We start from the raw sequence: 22,671 nt of genomic DNA, 5'->3' as shown, positions 1-22,671 counted from the left end.
GTGAGCTAGTGATCCCCCTTCAAATGCTTTCCCTGGTGACGCTCCTTGTAGAGCTTTGCCTCGTGGTTTGGTTGCCCCTCTCCCTTTCTATCTCTGCATAGAGGTATTTCACTTAGCGCGATCCCATTGTCTCCAGCCTGCACCACAAGCCGTACGTAGTAGCAAGTAGCAACAAAGATCCAAACCTGCATCCATTCTCCTGCACTTTCGCGCGTACGCCAGTGTTGACGTGCACGGCGGTCATGTGGTGACGTGACGTCACCAGGGTCCTAGCGCTGCCGTGCGGTGAACCGGAGAATGACGGAGGACCAAGAGTTTGCCAGGAATACTTGGAAAGTAAGTTAAAAAAACGCCCCGAATTCTTTGTCATGTTTATTTCATGTTTTATTCCATATGGCATATTTAATCACTAAAGCCCTAACTCCAGCAAAGTATTTGTGACTGGTGGGGGTGTGCAGAGTCAGGTTGCATGTGTTTGCAGTTCCAAAAGAGAGTTTCGTGCACTAGTGTCCTGGTTACTCCCTATCAGGAGAGGAGAGGGATACAACCACAATATGCTATTTTTATTTCTGACCTATCATTTTCTTTTGCTCTACAAATAGCTCTTTAGGGTTGTTAAAATACTTTGGTGTTAATCAGATTTCGAAGGTGAGTGCCTGAAACCTAACAGCTGATTAATCAGCTATTGGGTAATTAATTGAGGTTTTTTTTATATAATCGATCCTTTCAAAGTTGTTATTCTGCATAGTGGATTTCTTCCTGTTAAGGAGCAAAATACTACTCTGAAGATGAATCCATGCAAATTCTATTACACTGCGTCTGTTGTGTTACTTTGCAACGGACAATATATAATCGCATCACAATACAATTATATTTCTATGGTATGTTCATATCGGGTGCAGTGAAGCGTGTTTACAGTGGCAGTGAAACATGTGTAATATATGCTTAAAGGGAAGATCCGGAAAAAGAAAAAGTTCTACTTGCCCAGGGCTTCCTCCAACTCTCGTTTCACCCGATATGTCCCTTCCCGCCAGAGTCGGGACAAGGTACTCCAGTACCCAAGGCTAAGACACCAACGTGCGCTCCTCCATCCCTCCTACCCCTGCCGTCACACTCTGATTGCTATTAGACTAAGAGGCTCCCCAGGGCCCCAAACCCCCTCAACACCTTAATATCTGGTTAGTCCCGTTACACATCAAAAGCGTGCAGGAGAACGGCTCCTGCACGCGTTGCGGCGTGTCGTCGGGAAACTCCGGTGCGACGCTGAGTAGCGGCGGTAGTAGTTAATTAACCCAAAGGGGAAACGGCGATTCCCGACGATAAAATGCGCCGGGATGCGTCGTACCGCAACGTATCGAAACGCAGCGTCGTGTGTGAAAGGTAAAAGGAAAGTCTATGGACTTTCCTTTTACCTTGGTTAACGCAAAGTATAGACTTTGCGTTACAACGCGGAAAAAGGGCTCTGGTGTGAAAGAGCCCTTATCTGGCTTGCACTCATGCCATGTACCCCTTTACTTCTTTCTCTCTGCTTCAAACACAATAGGATAATGCTAGCTGAGTGAGTTGTACGCCCCCTCCTACACTGCGCCCTGAGGCTGGAGCCTCTCTCACCTCGGCCCGGCCCTGCTTCCCGCAGCTCCGCTCTCAGCCAGTGTCCCAGGGTCCCCTCACATGGTCTGGAGCGTTCTGCTCCTGCGGCCAAGCACTTGCGCAGGCACAGAAGATGCTAACCTGGCGAGGTCAGCATCTCCATCGGAGGGGACACCGGCTGGGAGCGGAGCTGCGGCGAGGGACATATCGACTGCCAGGGGATAGAGGAAGCCCCTGATAAATAGAACTTTTTTTTTTTTTTTTACCTCAGTTCTTCCCTTTAACATGACACTTATACCTTGTGATGCGACTTTCCACCACCATTGTGATCTCATCGCAATGCAAAGAGTATGGCGTGAAAGGACCTGAGGCTAGTTTCCACTAGGGGTGATTTGCAGCATTACCATGCACACAAATACATCAGTGAGCTGTTTCCAAATTTGTGTGTGGGGAAAAATTGTAGTGCCTGCAGCATTTATTTGCATACTGCACCCAAATCCCCATAGCTGTGCATGGCATGGTTAGAGGGATTCTGATGCTTATTCACCTCAGGAACGGATGCTGGCAAAAGTGAAACTGGGGCCTTATGGTGTGTACATACTTGAAAGATAAATGAAAGATCTTATGCTGGGGATACACTGTACGTTTCTGTACCGTGTATCGAGCCGCTGATGCTGGGAGCTGATAATTTCCGACAGGTCCGATGACCCGCCGGATCAATTCCCCGGGCGAACAATAGCGGGGTGTCGAGCAGCAGATAAGGAAGCGCGTGCAGGGACGAGTGGGAATCGATCCGGACGCGGCAAAAGATCCGTTCCTGCAAAATGCATTCATAGTCTATGGTATATGCAGATCCTCATACACACCTTGTTTAACCGACATTCATCTGCATATCTGACAATCATCTGCAGATGTGAAAATCCATCCTGGTGGATCTGATCTGCAGATGAATGTCTGTTAAGTAAGGTGTGTATGAGGATCTGCAGATATAGACTATGAATGCATTTTGCAGGAACGGATCTTTTGCAGGAATTGATCTTTTGCAGATACTGATCTTTTGAATGTGTACATCATCTTTGTGTGCAGCATCTTGCAAAGATTTTTATCTGATGGGGAGTTCAGCTCAGTAGAATAGACTATGTAGCATAAGCTCTCATACTACATGGAAGGTGTTAAAATTGGTCTAATGCCTGGTGGCATACACGGCTCGTTTCTTCCTTTCAATCGAGCCGCTGATGGCTCGATTGATAATATCCGACAGGTCCGATGACCAACCGGATAGATTTCCCGCTCGATCCCCGCGGGCGGACAATAGCAGGGAATCGAGCGGCTGATAAGGGATGCCCACGGGGGCGAGCGGGAATCGATCCGCGCGCACGAGCGGTGACGCGCCGGCATCGAGCATAAAACTCGCCGTGTATTCCCAGCATTAGATCTTTCATTTATCTTTCAAGTGTGTACACACCATTAGGCTGGATCCAAACTAGAGAATGCATTTTTCTGTGCAATTCCTGGGTTTCTGCCTTTCTGCGTTCATGTTTTTAATTGCATTTTCCTGCTTGGCATTTTCCACGTTTGCAATTTTGTTTTTGTTTTTTTTTTGGGAAGGGGGCGCAACTGAATACATTGTGAATGTGCGTGTTGTGCAGAAACCCCCCAGAAAGTTGTTTGATTGAAAACTGGGGGAAGAACGCAAAATAACATGTGATTCCTGAGTGGGCCATTGGCTATAATGATAAGTGTGGCATTGCACGTTTTTAGCTTTGCACGAAAAACATGCATGAATCTAACAAGCGCTTGTCCACTATCTGTGCTGAGTGCTAGTAAGCGCCCAGCCGGTGGACGGGAGCAGCTGACAGGCAGTGAATTCATTGACTTTGGCTGCACGTGCAAAAGAAGCCTTATAGTCCGTTCTGGATGATCATTTTCTGGAAGACTGTGAGAGGGTGAATAGAAGTGTTATTTTTAATTTTATGTAGAGGGTTATGATGTAAGGTAAAAGGGGTGCTTCAAGAGACAAGACAAATAACATTTATATTGCGCTTTTTTCCATTAACCTCCAGGACAGGTCCACCATGAGAACGACAGGCTCCTCCCAGGAACAGGAAACGTCCAGATAGAGTACTCTATAAATCTTTGTCCAACCCCTTGATCCTCAGTTGACGTTTCCTGTTCCAAGGAACAAGGAGTGCTCTAGTCGCTCGCCGGTCCGTCAGACCAGGTGTGTTTGGGACCCGGTTGGCGGCGAATGGTGGACCTACCTAGAGAGGTATTTGGGTCTAGTAAGGAGAAGCGAGGTGTACCTTCTCCTGTGGCTGTCCTGGCTGCCCGAGTTGCAGGTGGATCCGGAGGACACGCGCGGTGTCCATGATTCCCCTAGAGCGGAGGCTAATGGCGCACCGGAAGTGACGTGGGAAGTCTAGCAGGCCTCCGGAGGGAAGGTGGCTGATTGCCCTCAATGGCGGCGTCCTTGTGACGTACTTCCGCCCTTACGCGGCGTCACTTCCGGTGGCGCGGGGAAGAGACGCCGGAAGCCCGCATGGTTCGGCATTTCGTGTCACGAACGGAGCGGGAGGGACGCTAAGCAGGAGCCAGGAAAGGTGAGAGTGGCGGAGGCTTGGGGACCTATATGGTATGAGCCGTACGCCTTATGCCGCGTCTGTACGGAGGTCTGTTACTTATTATCTGACTGTGCAGTATAATATAAAGCCGGCTTAGTGTCTGATCTGAGGTCTGTATAAACTTATGCATATAGCTGGAGATATATGTTTTGCAGATATTCAGTTGTGATATTGCTGGGTCATATGTTGTGTGTGTGTGTGTATATATATATGTATATATATCACCCAATATACAGAACACCAACACCAGTTTAGCTGCACTCATAAGAGAGAACCATTTATTGCTCGAAAATATGCTTCACTGTTTGAAAATTTGAGCAAAAGAACCCCCAATAAATATAGGGTATAAGTTGCATAAATCTAAAAATGACAAGATCCAATTGGGGCCCCAATACATCTACCAGAGAGAAACCACACTCACATCTCCCACTCATAAATATGCAATGTAATGCTGAGGCAATGTCCCAATAAGGTTTACTTGTCATAATAATGATAAAAGGCAGCATACGACTTGGTAGATAAAAATCACTTAAGGGCAGCTGCACCACGTACCAAACAGCATGATTGCAAACTGTATGTGTGATCATCAGTCCTTGCCACACTAATCCTTATCCAGTTAGCTGATAGCAGTAATGCCCTTCCAGACAGTTCACATAGAAGGTTGCTGAAATGCAATATGTATTTCCCTCAGCACTTCATATAAGTATGCAGACTACTGCCTATTTCCACTTATCTGTATACTGTGCTCTGCTGCCATAAGATGTAGTAAGCAGAGGATAATTGCCACGTGGGAACTGCCCAAACATTCAGATCATCCAGGATGCACACCAGCAGCGGCCATCGCTAATGCATTTCACCCCTCCCTTGGGGCTTCTTCAGAGCGTGCCAACATAGGGGCCAACATAGGATCAGTGTACAGGCAATATGTGTATATGTGGTATCATCCCCTGTCTAATATATATAGGGGGATTATATAGATGGCCTCAAATAAATCATATGTATATGATATTTCTATACATGTTCTTATCCATCTGGGCTCAGGGTTACTTATCACTCTTTGACAGATGCGCACCAGGGTGTTCTTTCTTTAGGTTTAGAAAGAAAAATGACACTATATTTTTTGTTTGTATTGTTATAGGGCACAGAGTCTACTGACCCAGCAAGGCCAAGAAGGTGGTGCCCGCTCTGTGATACAAAAATGGCCCATACTTATAATAAGCAGTTTTGTCAAACCGGTTTAAGTAAAGTTAATGTAGGAACATTCAGGGGACTTAAAGGAAGAATTAATGTCAGCCGTAAAAATTGAGAGGGCTGAGACAATTAAGTCATTAAGGGAAGTATTTGCTTCTGCTATCATCCCAGCAACAGAAGCAGTAATCCCTGGTACTAGTACGACCAGGCCGGCCGTAGATATACCAAATACAGAGGGTGAAGAGGAGGATAATGATGAGTCAGACTCTTCTTCTAAAAGTATGGACAGCCAGACTGAAATCAGAAAATCTCCAGGTTTAGATTCCAGCTGATGAGACTGAGCAGCTTATCTGGGCTATTAATAAAACTCTAAATATTGAATCTAAGAAATCAGAATTATCGATGCACAATAGATTGTATCAGGGAATGGAACCAAAAGAATCTTTGACTTTCCCATACATAAGATCTACAACATCTCACAGGTTAATATAGACAATGAATTAGCCTTTGAGGATCCGGGATACCTGAAGGATCCACAAGATAAGAAGGTGGAGTTTGCCCTTAAAAAGGCCTGGACTGCAGCAGGGGCAAATTTTCAACCAGCAGCAGCCACAACATACGTAGCAAGGGGAGACCTGGGGCTATTAATAGAGAGGGAACGAAAAAGAGTTTTCTTTTTCGAAACCAAAATAGTCAAGAAAAGAATTGACGCCAGAGAAAGATTTGGGGGTCGTCTATCGGAATTCTATTCCCAGTGGACGAAAATAAGCAAAAACGATTTCTTCCACAATTTTATAAACTAGGGGTACAAAATTCAGTTTCAGTCCCTTCCAGCAAGAAAATTATTGCTACTCCTCTTCCAAAAGGACAGAGAGAAAAGCCAGCATCATAAAATCAATGTTAGACGAGAACATCGTCGGACCGGTTCCGGGCAGTCAGATCACTGGCTATCAGTGATTTTATTCGACGGTTTTCTGGTAAGAAAGCTGACGAGAAAATTCAGGTTAATTCTAATCTTAAAAGCTTAAACACCTTTTGTGTCTTATCAAAGATTCAGGATGGAATCAATATTCTCTGTGAGAAACTTGTTAACCACAAACTGCATGATGATAAACATAGATTTGAGGGACGCAGATTGGCACATTCCAATAAGAGCGTTGTCTCAGAAGTTCCTGAGATTTGCGGTAAGGGAAAAGAAGACGATTCAACATTTTTAGTTTACTGTCCTGCCCTTCGGAATATCATCAGCACCGAGGATCTTCTCAAAAGTAATGGCGGAAGTGATAAAGTATTTACATGCAGAGGGAATTCTCATAATTCCATATCCAGACGATCTCCTTGTAGTGGCGGAGTCATACCAAAAAAAAAAAAAAAAAAAAAAAAAAAAAAAAAAAAACAGAGAGAAATACAAGAAAAAGTACTAGATCAGTTACAGACCCTCGGATGGATAGTAAACTGAGACAAGTTGGTCCTACAACCAACGTCAAAGATTCAGTTTCTAGGAGTCATAATAAATTCAGAAACAGAAAGAATGTACTTAACAAGCGAAAAGATAAAAAGATTAAAGAAAATAATACAAGCCGGGTTTAGATTTCAGAAGATGTCTTAGATGCTATTTAGAAAGGGATAAAACGGTGTATAGAGGAATCCTATAAGATTACAGGGGATACGGTATTATATACAGTTAGAGCTCATTCAGCTAGAGCAGTTGGGCTTACAGAGCGAGTGCTACGCCGGAAGAGATCTGCAGAGCAGCTACGTGGTCAAGTCTAAGTACCTTCTCTAGACACTATAGAGTGAACCTGATGTCTGCAGGACAGCAATCATTTGGGAGAAAAGTCCTGCAGGCAGTCGGCCCACCCTAATTGGGTAAGATTCTTGCTCATCTTCTCATGGTGGACCTGTCCTGGAGGTTAATGGAAAAACCAATGTTAGTTACCTGGTAACATCCTTTTTAGTAACCTCCAGGACAGGTCCGTAACCCACCCGAGTAAAGGATTTATATGAGTATATAAGTACAAGAAAAGTATATGTATATGCAGTATGAATATTAAAACCCCTTTGTTTTTAGGAACAGTACTTGGAATTGACTGAGGATCAAGGGGTTGGACAAAGATTTATAGAGTACTCTATCTGGACGTTTCCTGTTCCTGGGAGGAGCCTGTCGTTCTCATGGTGGACCTGTCCTGGAGGTTACTAAAAAGGATGTTACCAGGTAACTAACATTGGTTTCTCCTGGCAGACTCAAAGCGCCAGAGCAGAGCAGCAGCCACTAGGGCGCGCTCTATTGGCAGTAGCAGTGTAAGGGAGACTTGCCAAAGGTCTCCCACTGAATTAGTGCTGGCTTACTGAACAGGCAGAGCCGAGATTCGAACCCTGGTCTCCTGTGTCAGAGGCAGAACCCTTAACCATTACACCATCAGCCAACTGCTAAGAGGACAGTATGGTAATAGGCATTTTTAGAAAAGCTAGAAATATTGGAATAAAAGGTGCTGTATGCTCCAGTGTTAAAGTTTAAGATTCCATAGTGTTCTTTCTCTTTAATTGCCAGAGTGTTTTGCAATATTATTATTGAAGCAGTATTAATGTAAATATGTACCTAGCACTTTTTCATAGACCTCTACACACCACAGCTAACAAAAAACAATATTACTTTGCACAAAGCTGTGGTGAAATGTGCACAGTCTTCTTGTACTACGGTAGTTTCTCCTTATTGCTTCCTGTTTCAGGTGTGTTTTTGTGCTCGCATACCTAAATCATGTGAATGTGACGGGTGTGACCAATCTGTCCTGTCTATTTGTAGTATATACTTTTCTTTTAGAGGAAAGTTTGGTCATTATGCAGAAGCTTCACTATTTCCTTGGTCTGTGATTATTTGTCTTCCTTATCTTGCAGTGCTGCTTGGTCGTTACATGAAATGAAAAGATAAAGTATAATTTTTTGGAAAAAAAAATAACAATGACCAGCCTGGTAGAACTTGAGGAAAACATCAAGAAGCTAGTTGTACGACTGAGAAATGTTGAAGAGGGAAAACAGATAGACACGCTGGTGCAGATTTTGGAAGATTTACATAGTTCCACCTTTTGTGATGGTGGTAAGTATTCATCATTTTAGTGTTGATTTTTCTGGTCCTCTGAACGCTAAACGTTTTTTTTTTTTTTTTCTATCCACAGCATCAGAAATTTACAGTCGCATAAATGTGCATTCTCCACTGCTGCTTGTCCTGGAATCTTATTTGACAGTTTCTGCCATTCAAAAGGTATTTTAATAAATCTGTATTTACAATACCATCAGATGAGCTTATGAATATAGTAAGTAATATGTATATCTCTGTTTTTCTTCATATCCTAATTCATGTGGTACCACAGCTGTTAAATCTCTCGATAGGCGATTGCTGATTAGCTCTGCATGAGTTAGGCTGGTTGGCTAGGAATTGGAGTAAGACTGTCTTCTGCTTCCAGAGAGCATTAAAGGACAACTGACCTTAGAGGGATATGGAGACTTCCATATTTATTTCCTTTTGAATGGACTCTGAGCAGGCCACAAAAATGCGATAATGAACTGACTTGGGGCTTCATCCAGGCCCCCGTAGTCCGCGAGGTCCCTCTGCATCTTCTGCCCTTCCTCCGTTCTTCTGCTGGCGGTTCCGTTAGTTACGCAACTTGGCCGGGAGTCATGCGCAACTGTGCATGCGTGGCCCCTCTTGCTCACTTGCCCATTGCCTGACCTTTCTGCACTAGTGCGGTATGTGTGCAGAACGCTCATGGCAATGGGGATGCAGAGGTGCTGTGCATGCACATTTGCACATTACTCCCGGCCAAGTCATGCGACTATCGGAACCGTCAGCGGGAGAAAGGGAGCCCAGAGAATGCTGAGGGACAAAACAGCGTTTTTGTGGTCTGCTCTGGGTTTCTTTGAAGGAGTGGCGCGCGCGCGCGCACACACTCACACTCACACTCACACTCACTCTCTCTCTCTCTCTCTCTCTCTCTCTCTCTCTCTCTCTCTCTCTCTCTCTCTCTCTCTCTCTCTCTCTCTCTCTCTCTCTCTCTCTCTCATTATAACATGTAAATCTCTTCATGCCCTGCTTCACTTCAATATAATTACCACCTTCTACCATTATTTATCGGGTACTGCCAGCGCCCAAATAACTCCTTGGGCATTGCTATAACCGCAATTAACATTGCAGTCTATGTGGAGCTCAATTTACCAAAAGGTGCCGCAGGCGCCCAAATTACCTACTTCACAACCAGGGCGGGTGGAATTGGTGCAATTATGGGGTACCTGGAATCAGAGGTTTCATAAACTGAGGAATCGGAGTCAGATAATATTTGGCCGACTCCACAGCCCTGTTTGCAACACAACATGCGTGGTGTGAACAACAAGCTCTAAACTCTATTAGAAAAAAGGAGGCAGTTAATGCCTTAACATGGAAGCTGTTTTATGTTGTGGGTTTTTCTTCAGTTGTTTTTGAAATTGCTGTAAATGTAACACACTTTTTTGGATAAAATGTACCGTGTTTATGATTCACGAGGCAAGCATTCTTAGAAGGAAAGAGTTACATTTTTACTGCTTTCCTTCTAAGAATGCTTACCTCGTGAATAAAACAACAACTTTAATCGTAATGTTAGATGCTAGCAGGACACAGCTACAACTCGTGGCAGCTCCGTGCTGCCGCCACAATCCTGCGCAGAGCGGAAAGCTGGTAACCACAGCAACGGACAGCAATAGGTGTCCGTGTCCTTGCCAGCAGCAGTGAAGGGGCCTCAGCAGGCAGCATTAGGATCTGTGAAGTGCGGTGACATCACGCGGCTCACATGAGCAGAACAACTGCACGAGGATCCTATTTCTAACTTCTCAAGGGGAAAATATAATGCCATCCCAAACAGCTGATTTAGCTGCCTCCTACAGCATAATGGTATTGTCTAAATCGGCGTCAGTAAATGTTTATTCTAACGTGGCTCCCTTGCTGCAAATAGGTAATGCCAGTGTACTAATTACATTTGTTCAGCCACTAAACGTGTTTAAAGTATTACTCCACTTGTACATAACTTATATGTAATGAAGTAAAAAGGACTATTTTCGCAATACTGCCCCTTTAAGCATCACATTCCCAATAGCTCCTACTTCCACGGACCACTTTGGTCTTTAGTTTCTCTCACAGGCTCTAGTACTTTTTCAACTTGAATTTGCTGTGATTTGGCACCACTTCATTTATCTGCACTGCTGTCTTTTGTCCTTATTTCTACCATCATTTCCAGCTGATTACGGTATACGTGTCTGTCTGGATCTTAAGATCCCACAGGTTCTTAGCTGTGCTATTCCATTTTCCTTCTGTGGGACATTTTGTTTGGACTGATTCAGCCCAAATACTCTGCACATCTTGCTGTACTTAATGTCAAGTACTGGATTGTGCTGTTCAGTGTATTCTGTTCTTGCCTTCATCTTACATCCTGCCACTATGTGTTTGATTGTCTCTGAAGCACATGTACATCCTGCACCTTTTTGTCCTTGTGTGTTAGATCCCTGCTGTCAGCTAGGTTCTGCTGTCAGCCAGGACTCCCGTTCTCTTCAGCCAGGTCAGGATCTTCTGCGCATGTGTGGGTGTGCCGTGCGTCTCTTATCATCTCGCTCCCTGCACTTGTGCAGTTAAGTGAGAATTGAATTGACCAAGCACAGAGAACTCTCAATGCTCGGAGTGCTATGACAAAAGGCACCTGGCACGCCCACGCAGGTGCAGAAGATCCTGACCTGGGCGCAGGTCATGATCTACCGGAGAAAAGAACAAGAGCACTGTGTGACAGTGGAACTGCGACGTGGGACATTACATACTTCTAGGGGCTGGATGACGCACTAGGTGAGTAAATTTTTTTTTTTTAATGCTAGGACCTGTCTTTTAAGGCTTCTATAGACATGAGACAACCATCATTTGGTCTGGATGTTTTAAATGGTCTTGCATCTATGGGCACCATTCAGACACTGCTTTCTGCAGGTGGTGGCTTTTTATCACCGGACTGGTGCATATATTTTCAATCTATAATCAAAAAGCACCTCTGTAATGGATCACTACCTCCCTATCTGTCAGTAAGACTGTATAGTGCACAGCCTTACAACTTATACTGCATTGGTTGTTCTCACTTATAAGGCTAGATTGAGCTATGGTGAGTTTGGGTATTTGGTTGGGCTTCCTGGTTATGAATTATAGCCACACCCTGCCATACCTGTGTCCATCCTTGCCACACACCTCCTACCCAGTATTGCCAACTCATACCTTTAATTACTGACACATCTAAGTTATACAGGTTCTGGGGCTACTTACACATCATCAGTGCCTGAACTGCATCTACCTAGCCATGAAACCTGTATGATTCATGTGTCAGTAATTAAAGGAATGAGTTGGCAACACTGCTCCTACCCAAACTCATGGCCCCCAGTAACCTTATAGCTCAACCTGTGCCCTGAATCTAGTAATTAAATGTAAGTGACCATCTTTGTTTAATTTGCATCACAAGATTATCATTGCATATATATCTGTCTGTGATGATACAGAAAAAAAAAGTTTGATTTCTCTTAAATATTTTGCTTTGCATGGCTGGATTATGTGAGATGCATTTTACTATGTTTTACAGGTGGGCTGGTCTCTGCTGTGCAGACTGATAGAGGTTTATCCAAATACTCTGCATAGTTTACATACTCCTGTGGATCTTGGACGAGACTGGGAAGTGCTTGGTGTACATCAGTGAGTAGTTTTACTTATTTTGATATTTACATTTTCTCTTAGACATGGTATTACAAAACAGGAGCACTTTATTGTTTATAAACCTACTTACTGCAGTTTAACCATTTCAGCCCGCAGGGATTTTTACACCTTATGCAACAGAGCAATTTTCCCCTCCCATTCACCCACCAATAACTTTATCACTAATTATCACAATGAATTGTTCTATATCTTGTTTTTTCCACCACCAATTAGGCTTTCTTTGGGTGGTACATTTTGCTAAGAATTATTTTTTTCTAAATGCATTTTAACAGGAATATTAAGAAAAAAATGCAATATTTCTCAGTTTTCAGCCATTATAGCCTTAAAATAATACATACTACCATAATTAAAATCTATGTATTTTATTTGCTAATTTTTCTCGGTTATTACACCATTTAAATTTTGTCCCTATCACAATGTTTGGCGCCAATTTTTTATTTGGAAATAAAGGTGCATTTTTTCAGTTTTGCGTCCATCACTATTTACAAGCTTATATTTGAAAAAAAATGTTTGTCTTATACCCTCTTTGCGTGCATATTTAAAAAGTTCAGACCCTTAGGTAACAATTTTTTTTTTTTTAAATTGTAATTTTTTTTTCATTAAAAATTTTATTTGGGAACTTTTTGGTGTGGGAAATACACAGTTAATCTTTAATGTAATAATAATGTGGGTTTTTTGTATTAAAAACATGTATGTAGATGTAGTTTTACTATTTGGCCACAAGATGGCCACATTGAGATTTTATTTTTATTTTATTTATTTTTTTTAGCCCTGGAAGCATACTGATCGCTTCCAGGAAGCATGTAGAGGACGGGAAACTTTTTTTTATGTCAGAAAGACTGCAGCCTCTGATGAGAAGCCATCGGGACTTAGATAAATGAATGGAAACCATGTTCCCATTTATTGATCTCTGGGCTACCGGGGGCAGCACGTGAGCGCGCGCATAAATGGTTAAAGTGAAACTGAAGTGAAAATGTGCCCCTTGGGGATACTTCCCTCGGGAGGACGAAAACTGTATGCTAAAGAGGCTTCCTCCACCCTCCTCCGTAAACCCGTTTCAGCTCTGACACCCCTGAAAAAGGGGTATGCCTGTTGACTACTCACGAAGGCACACTAGCAACGTCCCGCTCGGATTTCCTTGGAAAAAGCTAGGCTGGATCAGATCTGCGCTACTTTGCATTAGAATGGACTTGAGCGGGGTCATCGGTTTTCACTGGAGCCTAAGTGAGATAGTGTTAGCGCACATGCACAGGGAGACCACCCTTGGTGGGTCCCAGCGCTGGATCGGGCTGGTGTATAAGGACAGAGAGAAAGCTAAAAGTCACTGGTTAAATTTAAAGAAAACTAGAAATACTGAAAGGAAACTTACAGAATAAATAATTGTTTCTGTTGACTCCTAAATGCATCCTTCTTGGATGTCCTGATTCCTATTTGCTCCACCATACTTCTTTCTGCTTCCAAGGTGATGCATGCAGCAATATGTAGTTCCCCTGTATGTAGGAGGAGGAGTAAGCTGTGTGAAGAAGGCTGGCGAAAGTAACATAGTGTTCTGTGGAAAATAAAGAAAAGGGAGGAAATTATGTCAGCTTTGGCTTCACTTGGGAATAGTAAAAAATGGGAAACCATAATAAATCATTCTTGTGTTTACAATCAAATATCTACTACATAACTCTGCAAATACTCCAGAAAAGTGAGTGAGTGAGTAAGGTAAATACAGTAAGTATTTACCTGATAATTATTGTTTGTTTTTTCCTTACTATGGAGTTTCAACTCATAGCTATATTAAGTACAGACTGTGTATTTTAGGGATGGCAGTGTCTGCTTGTTTTAGAAACACATCTGTTAATTTAAATATGTCAGTTGTCTTACACTGCAATATACTTCCGCATATTTTAAATTATTTATTTATTTAAATAGAGAAGCTAATTTTAGGAAAACATGTGACTTTGGTACCCTTCATGGATGTCTTTTTATTTTTTAGACATATGTTTCCCTTTTATTTGTGTGAGTGTGTGTGTTTTTTTTCCAAGTGACTATATTTTTTTTCAAAATGTAAGACCACCTTGCTTTTTGGATTAATAACAAAACTAAGATAGTTTTCTTTATTTTTTCTTTTAGGCAAATCTTGAAAATTCTTTCTACATACGTTACAAATCTTGGTGTCTTGACAATTGGATTAAAAGTTTTAACTACTATCCTTTCTTCGGGTAACGTAACTGTATCCATTTGTAATAATAATTTGCAGTTATACATTATGTCTGGATATGCAGTAAATCTTCCTATTATCAGTGTTATTAGTTTTATGCAGGGCTTTGGAGTCAGAGCAATTTTTGGTACCCAGAGTCGGAGTTGGAGTCTGACATATGTTAAGACTTCTAAAACATGTTTTCTCTCTATAGATGTAATTCATTTTTTGGTTTTGGACCATGAAGCAGATATCTTTTTGCTGATATTTGATGCCATGAAAATGTTCCCTGAAAAAGAAGAAATTCAGACATATGGGTGCCAGGCATTATATCTCCTTTTACTGAGAGGTATAACTTTTCTTACTACGTTTTTGTTTTGATGATATATGCATTTCTTGCTGAACTGAAATGGCTGTCAAGTCCAACTAAACTCTTCATGCAAAATGTGTGACAAGAGTTTGTTCCTCAGATATTGTATATGGTAAGGCTAGTTTTTAAAAATTGCCAGTTATTTTAAAAATTGAATAATGTAGAGCAGCAAATAGTAAAAGTATTACTTAGGAGGATTGATCACTAGACTGAGCTTTGGTATTTCCTGACTAGTAGCCGTCTGGCCCCTATTCACTTGCATTAGGATATGGATGCACCCTGAGTAAGGGAATGGGAACTTGCTGTAAAATGGTCAGGAACTGTCTCTTTGTTCCTGAGAAGATGCCTCCACTTGTGGCTGATATATATATATCTCATCCAGGGCCGGTTTAAGGGGCCCTGTGGCCCCGGGGCAAACTTCAGTGTTGGGGCCTTCCCATTAACCCTTTGCTCCCCGGGCCCTGCTGCAATTACATAAGCAGCGATAATTACCTTATCCCCATCGGGTGAGCGAGCGGGCAGCGGCTGCACTAGGAGACATGCTGTCTCCCTCCCACTCTATGACCCAGCGCGTCATGTGTAAACAGGCGCTGGGTCATAGAGTGGGAGGGAGACAGCATGTCTCCTAGTGCAGCCGCTGCCCGCTGGGTCATAGACTGGGAGGGAGACAGCATGTCTCCTAGTGCAGCCGCTGCCCGCTCGCTCACCCGACGGGGATAAGGTAATTATCGCTGCTAATGTAATTGCAGCAGGGCCCTGGGGAGCAGAGCGGGCGGGCTGGCAGAAGAAAATATCGCAGGGTCGGCGCTGCTGGGGCTCGAGCAGAGGTCGGGGCCCCGGGGCAAATTCCCCTTTTGCCTCTATGGTAGCGCCGGCCCTGATATCATCCAGTGCCTAGCACCATAAGAAGACCAGAGACTTGCCAGCTGTATTCAGATCAAAATTGTATTAAGTGTGTAAGAGAGAAGCGTCAGAAATATTACTTTCCTTACTACCTGGTCTTTAATAAATATACACTTTGTGGCTCCTTTCATCCAAATCAGCGTATAAATCAAAGTGATGCTTGCCTAATTAATATTTAGCAAGTTAGACCTGCTTTTCTGTATACAGATTCTGGGGGAAAAACTGCCAGGGTTTAAAGGAAACAGGAAACTAATCAAATGCTACAGTTATACTTACCTGGCGCTTCCTTCACCCCCTGTGGACCGTGAGCTCCCTTGCTGTGCTGCAGATGCGAGGCCCGGCCACGTGGGTGCCACCATCATGCTCCCATCGCCGTGATCGTTCTGTGCCTGCACAGTAGCTGTTTTGGTTTACACAGAACAGTAACATTTTTATGTAGTGTAATTACTAAGTTATCAAACTGTATATTTTCATCTGTACCCGGAGTGGGGTTTTAAGAATTTATTTCTGTTCCTAAAGAAATCGAATTCCAAAAAATGGTGATAAAATAAGAGTGAAGCATTTTGTGGTATGCAAAAGATGGAATTACCCATAATATACATTTACAGTAACTTGTTCCACAAGTAATCTAATGCATATGCCATTGTACCACATCCATGCATTGTATTTAATGCTGCTAATTTCACATTACGTGTGTTCTGTAATGCCCATGCTAACGTGTAAGACGAAGGCACGCACTGCATGTTTAAGCTAGTTTTACGCCGGGGCGTTGCATTCCACATTCTGAGGCTACATTTACAGTGCTTTAGTGCCTCAGTGGCCAGTCAGATGTTTTTTTCCAAAACAATATAATGGCAATGCATATATCGCTGTAAATTAATGCATTAACGAAACAATGCTGCACACCGAGTTATGCTTCAGAAATTTATTTCGTTTTGTATAGACTAGCTTTGTCTGAGGAGGAAAATATACTAACCTTAAACTTTTTTTGTTGTATTATAATATAATATTTAATTTTGTAATGCATGGTGTTTTCTGCTTTTTTTATCAGTACCAGAAGAACAACTAACTGAATTTGTTGACAGTAAGGATCACTTAATAATCTTGAAGGTTCTGGCAGAATTTAGGGATACAGAATCTGTTATCTTACCTGCGTTGAATGTACTGCTCCTATTGGCTGGTCCATGTAAGTTATTGGCTTATTTGTAGTTAAATATTGTACTTTGTCCTCCATGTCATTCAAAATGTCATTTTTTTTTGTGGGCTTGTATGTAAAAGTTACTTAACCACTTCGCATCCAGACCTTTTTTCCCACTTATGGGCCAGAGCAGTTTCGACAGTTTAGCTATGTCCTTATTTAATCAGAAATAACTTTATCCCTAGTCCCTACTTACGACACAGAAAGGAAATATATATTGTTTTTTTCAAGACAAACTAGGGTTTCATTGTATGCCATTTTTTTTCCATCGAACAATGTTGTTTTCTATGAATTTTAATGGGAAAACAAAGAAAAAAATAGAAAAAACATTTCTCAGTTTTACCAATTCTAGTTTAAAAATAAAAAGTGCTACTGTAGATAAAAAAAACACACATTTTGTTTGGCTATTCTTACTGTTTATCACAAAACGTATATATTCCTGTCACAATTTATGGTGAAGATATTTGATTCTGAAATAATCCTACAGAGTGTATTTTTCACTATGACATGAGAAAATAAAAGTATTTTTAATAGTAAAAAGCAATCTCATTAGCTCAGGAAACATATATTCCCATTCACCAATTAGTGCTGCATCAGATAGTGCCAGAAATGTGCATAGGAGCAAGCCCAATCCTGCACAGCACTGCTTCTGCTACAAGACGTACAGTGGTGTGAAAAACTATTTGCCCCCTTCCTGATTTCTTATTCTTTTGCATGTTTGTCATACTTAAATGTTTCTGCTCATCAAAAATTGTTAACTATTAGTCAAAGATAACATAATTGAACACAGAATGCAGTTTTAAATGATGGTTTTTATTATTTAGTGAGAAAAAAAACTCAAAACCTACATGGCCCTGTGTGAAAAAGAAATTGCCCCCTGAACCTAATAACTGGTTGGGCCACCTTTGGCAGCAAATTACTGCAATCAAGCGTTTGCGATAACTTGCAACGAGTCTTTTACAGCGCTCTGGAGGAATTTTGGCCCACTCATCTTTGCAGAATTGTTGTAATTCAGCAATATTTGAGGGTTTTCTAGCATGAACCGCCTTTTTAAGGTCATGCCACAACATCTCAATAGGATTCAGGTCAGGACTTTGACTAGGCCACTCCAAAGTCTTCATTTTGTTTTTCTTCAGCCATTCAGAGGTGGATTTGCTGGTGTGTTTTGGGTCATTGTCCTGCTGCATCACCCAAGATCGCTTCAGCTTGAGTTGACGAACAGATGGCTGGACATTCTCCTTCAGGATTTTTTGGTAGACAGTAGAATTCATGGTTCCATCTATCACAGCAAGCCTTCCAGATCCTGAAGCAGCAAAACAACCCCAGACCATCACACTACCACCACCATATTTTACTGTTGGTATGATGTTCTTTTGCTGAAATGCTGTGTTAATTCTATGCCAGATGTAATGGGACACGCACCTTCCAAAAAGTTCAACTTTTGTCTCGTCGGTCCACAAGGTATTTTCCAAAAAGTCTTGGCAATCATTGAGATGTTTTTTAGCAAAATTGAGACGAGTCTTAATGTTCTTTTTGCTTAAAAGTGGTTTGCGCCTTGGATATCTGCCATGCAGGCCGTTTTTGCCCAGTCTCTTTCTTATGGTGGAGTTGTGAACACTGACCTTAATTGAGGCAAGTGAGGCCTGCAGCTCTTTAGATGTTGTCCTGGGGTCTTCTGTGGCCTCTCGGATGAGTTTTCTCCGCGCTCTTGGGGTAATTTTGGTCGGCTGGCCATTCCTGGGAAGGTTCTTCACTGTTCCATATTTTTGCCATTTGTGGATAATGGCTCTCACTGTGGTTCGCTGGAGTCCCAAAGCTTTAGAAATGGCTTTATAACCTTTACCAGACTGATAGATCTCAATTACAGTACTTTTGTTCTCATTTGTTCCTGACTTTCTTTGGATCTTGGCATGATGTCTAGCTTTTGAGGTGCTTTTGGTCTACTTCGCTGTGTCAGATATCTCCTATTTAAGTGATTTCTTGATTGAAACAGGTGTGGCAGTAATTAGGCCTGGGGCTGACTACAGAAATTGAACTCAGGTGTGATAAACCACAGTTAAGTTATTTTTTAACAAGGGGGGGCAATCACTTTTTCACACAGGGCCATGTAGGTTTTGAGTTTTTTTTTCTCACTAAATAATAAAAACCATCATTTAAAACTGCATTTTGTGTTCAATTATGTTATCTTTGACTAATAGTTAATGGTTTTTGATGAGCAGAAACATTTAAGTGTGACAAACATGCAAAAGAATAAGAAATCAGGAAGGGGGCAAATAGTTTTTCACACCACCGTATATCTACTGGCTTGTGGCTTAGATGAAGTCACAGAGGACATCTATCTACTGGCTTGTGGATAAAGTGGTTAAACAGTGCAGTGCTTCCTGCATGGTGTAAAATTTTAATGTCAGTTATAGAGGCTTCATAAAAGTATAAAACGTCCAGTATCCAGACAAATTTCCCTTATATTTTATCAGTATACTCAACAAATGAAAACTGAACGTCTAGTTTTGGAAGGAGTTTAATATAAAAAAATGTCTTTAGGCCAGCTGGATAGCGTACTGGTAAGGTTGTTACCTTTGATGTAGGATTGAATCTGACTCAAGCCAGTACGTAAAACAGTAAGGAGTCTTTGGGCAAGGCCCCCTAATAATCTTGGTCACCCATGGAGTGGCTGTGGCTGCAGCCTTAGAAACTCTTTGCGTCTACTAGGAGAAAAATCACAATATAAATGTTCTGTGTCTTGAATTTTTTTTTTTTTTATACCCAGAATTAGTATGAAATGCTCCCAATCCAATTCACTTTTTTTCCCTCAAGTTTTCTCCTAGGTGATATGTTAACATCTCATCAGCAAAATGCCTTTTAAGCAACCTGGCAGCAAGCCCCCCCCCCCCCCCTCCTTCTCTCCACTTAATAGATTTGTCATTAAAGTGAATCTTAAGTGAAAATAAACTGAATAATTGTATCCAACCTCCTACTTCTAATGCTAGGTACACACCATAAAATTTTCTGGCAGATTTACCTGCCGATCGCTTACTTCCAAAATGTCCGATCAGAATTTCGATCGATATTTCGATTCTTTTTTAAATCGCTTTTAGATCTTTTTTTTTTTTTTTTGTTCAATTTTAGTTCAGTTCTATGAAAGTCGATCAAAAACGATTAAAAATAGATCGGAATATCAAAAAATCTATGGAGATTCAGATCGGACATGTTGTAAATCGATCTGGCAGGTAAATCTGCCAGAAAATTATATTCCCAAACAATTCCTATCTCAATTGAAAAACAATGTAAATTGATAGTGTTCCTTTAAGTGGTTAAAAAAGTACATTTATTGTTTGGTCTCAATTCAACAAATCAGTCTGTCCCTTACATCCGAGTGCTAAAATATATGAACTAGTGACCTTTTTATCTATCCCCCCACTCTCAGGCTAAGTACACATGGATCAACCTGCAGCCTGATTATCATCTGACTTTTGTCTGTTGGATGATAATCAGGCATGTGTACACGTGCAAACGACTTGACGAGCGACTGATAACCGGTGGTTTTCCGAATCCAACTGTCAAATCTATGTTGGTCTGATATTGTGCAGTTGGTGCGTATGCAGTGTTCTACCCAGAGATTTTTTCCAGCCGGGTGGCATGAAAAAGTAGCCGGGTGGGGCGAGATGAGAGAATGCTGGGCTGGTGCTTCTGTGCACAACTCTGCTCACAGTTTAGGAGGAGGTGAGCTGATGACAGCCGGGTGGTCACCAAAACTAGGCGGGTGGAACACCCAGCTAAAATAGCTTGGGGAGAACACTGGTGTGTACAAGTCGCTTGAATGACTTGTACTTGTTTAGAATGTGTAGTCATTCCGCTTGCGTGCGCAGTTCGGTTCTTTAGCTGTCTAGATGTGTGGACATACAGGTTGCGTGGTTCATCAGGTCGTGCGGTTTGTCGTGTTGGTCCAGTGGTCATGTGCATGTTGGATGTGTGTATGCGCCTTCAGAAGCTCAGTTCTCTGCCAGGTAAGCTGAAATTCCTTATCAGTGAAGGAGGTTGTTGTCTGGCTGGGTCCCGTCTGGAGAAAACTCTCAATTATACTGAGCGCGCTCAAGATGGCAGCCTCACTTTTTACGTTACGAAGTTACCATGTCCTTAGTCAGAGATGCAGTAACACCCCGGCAGTGAACCCAGTCGCCATTGCTAAGCCCCATGCAGTCACCGCATTGCTCTGCAATGCCCGCTCTATAAACAATAAGACAGCCATTGTTGCATACCTTATTCAGACATGCGATTTTTCATGTATCACTGAAACCTGGATTGATGCCAATGCAGGCCCCACATTGGAAGCAACCACCCCATACAATTCCTCAGTCCTAAGTGAGGAAAGACGAGACCGCAGAGGAGGGGGTGTAGCAATTTGTGGCAAAACAACTGCAGCTCAGAGCCCTGAATGTTGGCTCAACAAAGTCCTTTGAATGTATAGGTGCCCAGATCTCAGCTGGTAAAGGCTTCAAAATTTTAGTGGTTTATCGTCCTCCCGGAGATGCTGACCCATTCCTACAGGAATTCTCAGAACTTCTGGCCACGCTGACTCTCTTATCCGAGATGGATCTTCCTTGGTGACTTCAACGTCTGGGCTGATGACACTCAATCACAAGATGCAAATGAACTAATAAATCTCATTGGTGGACTAGGCTTCACACAAGTTGTAAAATCTGCTACCCACAGAGGAGGGCATACGCTAGACTTACTGTTCCACCTTGGAATGGACATTAGTAACATAACAGTAACCCCAGTGGTGTGGTCAGACCATCACATAATACAGTTTACTATTGAACATCACCCTATTAAGCAGCTCCCTAAAGAAACAATCAAAACCGGTCCCCTGAGTAAATTAACACCGGAGAGGATAACTGCCAACCTGGATTTTACAAATCTGCTCCACAGTCAAATGGACCCAAATACTCTAGTAGGCCAGTACAACAACACGATATATGAAACACTTGACAGTATTGCCCCATGGCGCACCAAATCAGCAACCAAAAAGCAGAAAGCTAATTGGTTTGACAAAACCATCATGGATCTAAAAAAGAAAGGGCGCAGACTAGAAAGAAAGTGACGTAAATCAGGGTCTGAGGAGCACAAATCTAGCCTAGTTCAACACCTCAGACAATACCAACAAGCAATAACCAAGAAAAAATCAGACTTTACCTCACACAAAATATCTACAGCCAACAACAGAGCTGCTCAACTCTTCCACACAGTGGAATCACTCTACAATCCTTCCTGCCTAAAAGGCCCAACCTCATTCTCAAGGGAAAGGTGTGAAGATTTCTCTGCCTTCTTCACAAACAAGGTGTCTACCATCCGTGCCAGCATTACACCAACAACATCAATTGACCACTGGATGTTGCATATGCCTACTACCGTACCACCATGGCAAGTCTTTGACACTCTGAGTGAAGAAGATTTTAGAATTCTCATTCAAAGTCTCCGCCCCACTACCTGCGACCTGGATCCTGGCCCAACTGGATCCTTAATGCAGTGCCCAGAGCTGATCAGGCCAGCACTTCACAAAATCACTCAGTGCTCCTTGCAAAGTGGACTTTTCCCAGAAGAACTAAAGTAAGCAATCATAAAACCCCTCTTGAAGAAACCATCACTAGATCCTGATTCTGTAACCAACTACAGACCTGTGGCAAACTTACCATTCCTATCAAAGGTTATCGAGAAAGCAGTCGCCAACCAGCTAGAAGCAAGGCTTACAGATAACAACATCTTTGATACTTTTCAGTCAGGATTCAATGAATGATCTACTTACTGCAAGGGACAAGGGTGATTGTTCAATTTTGATTCTTCTTGACATGTCAG

At 42.3% G+C, this 22,671-nt stretch overlaps 1 protein-coding gene across 1 annotated transcript in view; it reads left to right on the top strand.

Annotated features, from left to right (window-relative positions):
* Positions 1-250: 250 nt before the first annotated feature.
* Positions 251-22,671, top strand: part of LRRK2 (leucine rich repeat kinase 2) — a 202,666-nt gene continuing 180,245 nt past the window's right edge. Inside the window, 7 exon segments of the mRNA XM_068276292.1 lie at positions 251-336; positions 8,298-8,496; positions 8,576-8,661; positions 12,032-12,141; positions 14,281-14,369; positions 14,562-14,696; positions 16,672-16,806. Coding sequence (XP_068132393.1) covers positions 8,361-8,496; positions 8,576-8,661; positions 12,032-12,141; positions 14,281-14,369; positions 14,562-14,696; positions 16,672-16,806 — 691 coding nt within the window. The 5' untranslated portion in view covers positions 251-336; positions 8,298-8,360.

Source organism: Hyperolius riggenbachi, chromosome 3 (assembly GCF_040937935.1).
Source record: "Hyperolius riggenbachi isolate aHypRig1 chromosome 3, aHypRig1.pri, whole genome shotgun sequence".
Taxonomy (NCBI): Eukaryota; Metazoa; Chordata; class Amphibia; order Anura; family Hyperoliidae; genus Hyperolius; species Hyperolius riggenbachi.
Note: the sequence above shows the minus strand (reverse complement) of the source record. Positions and strands in the feature narration are given on the sequence as shown.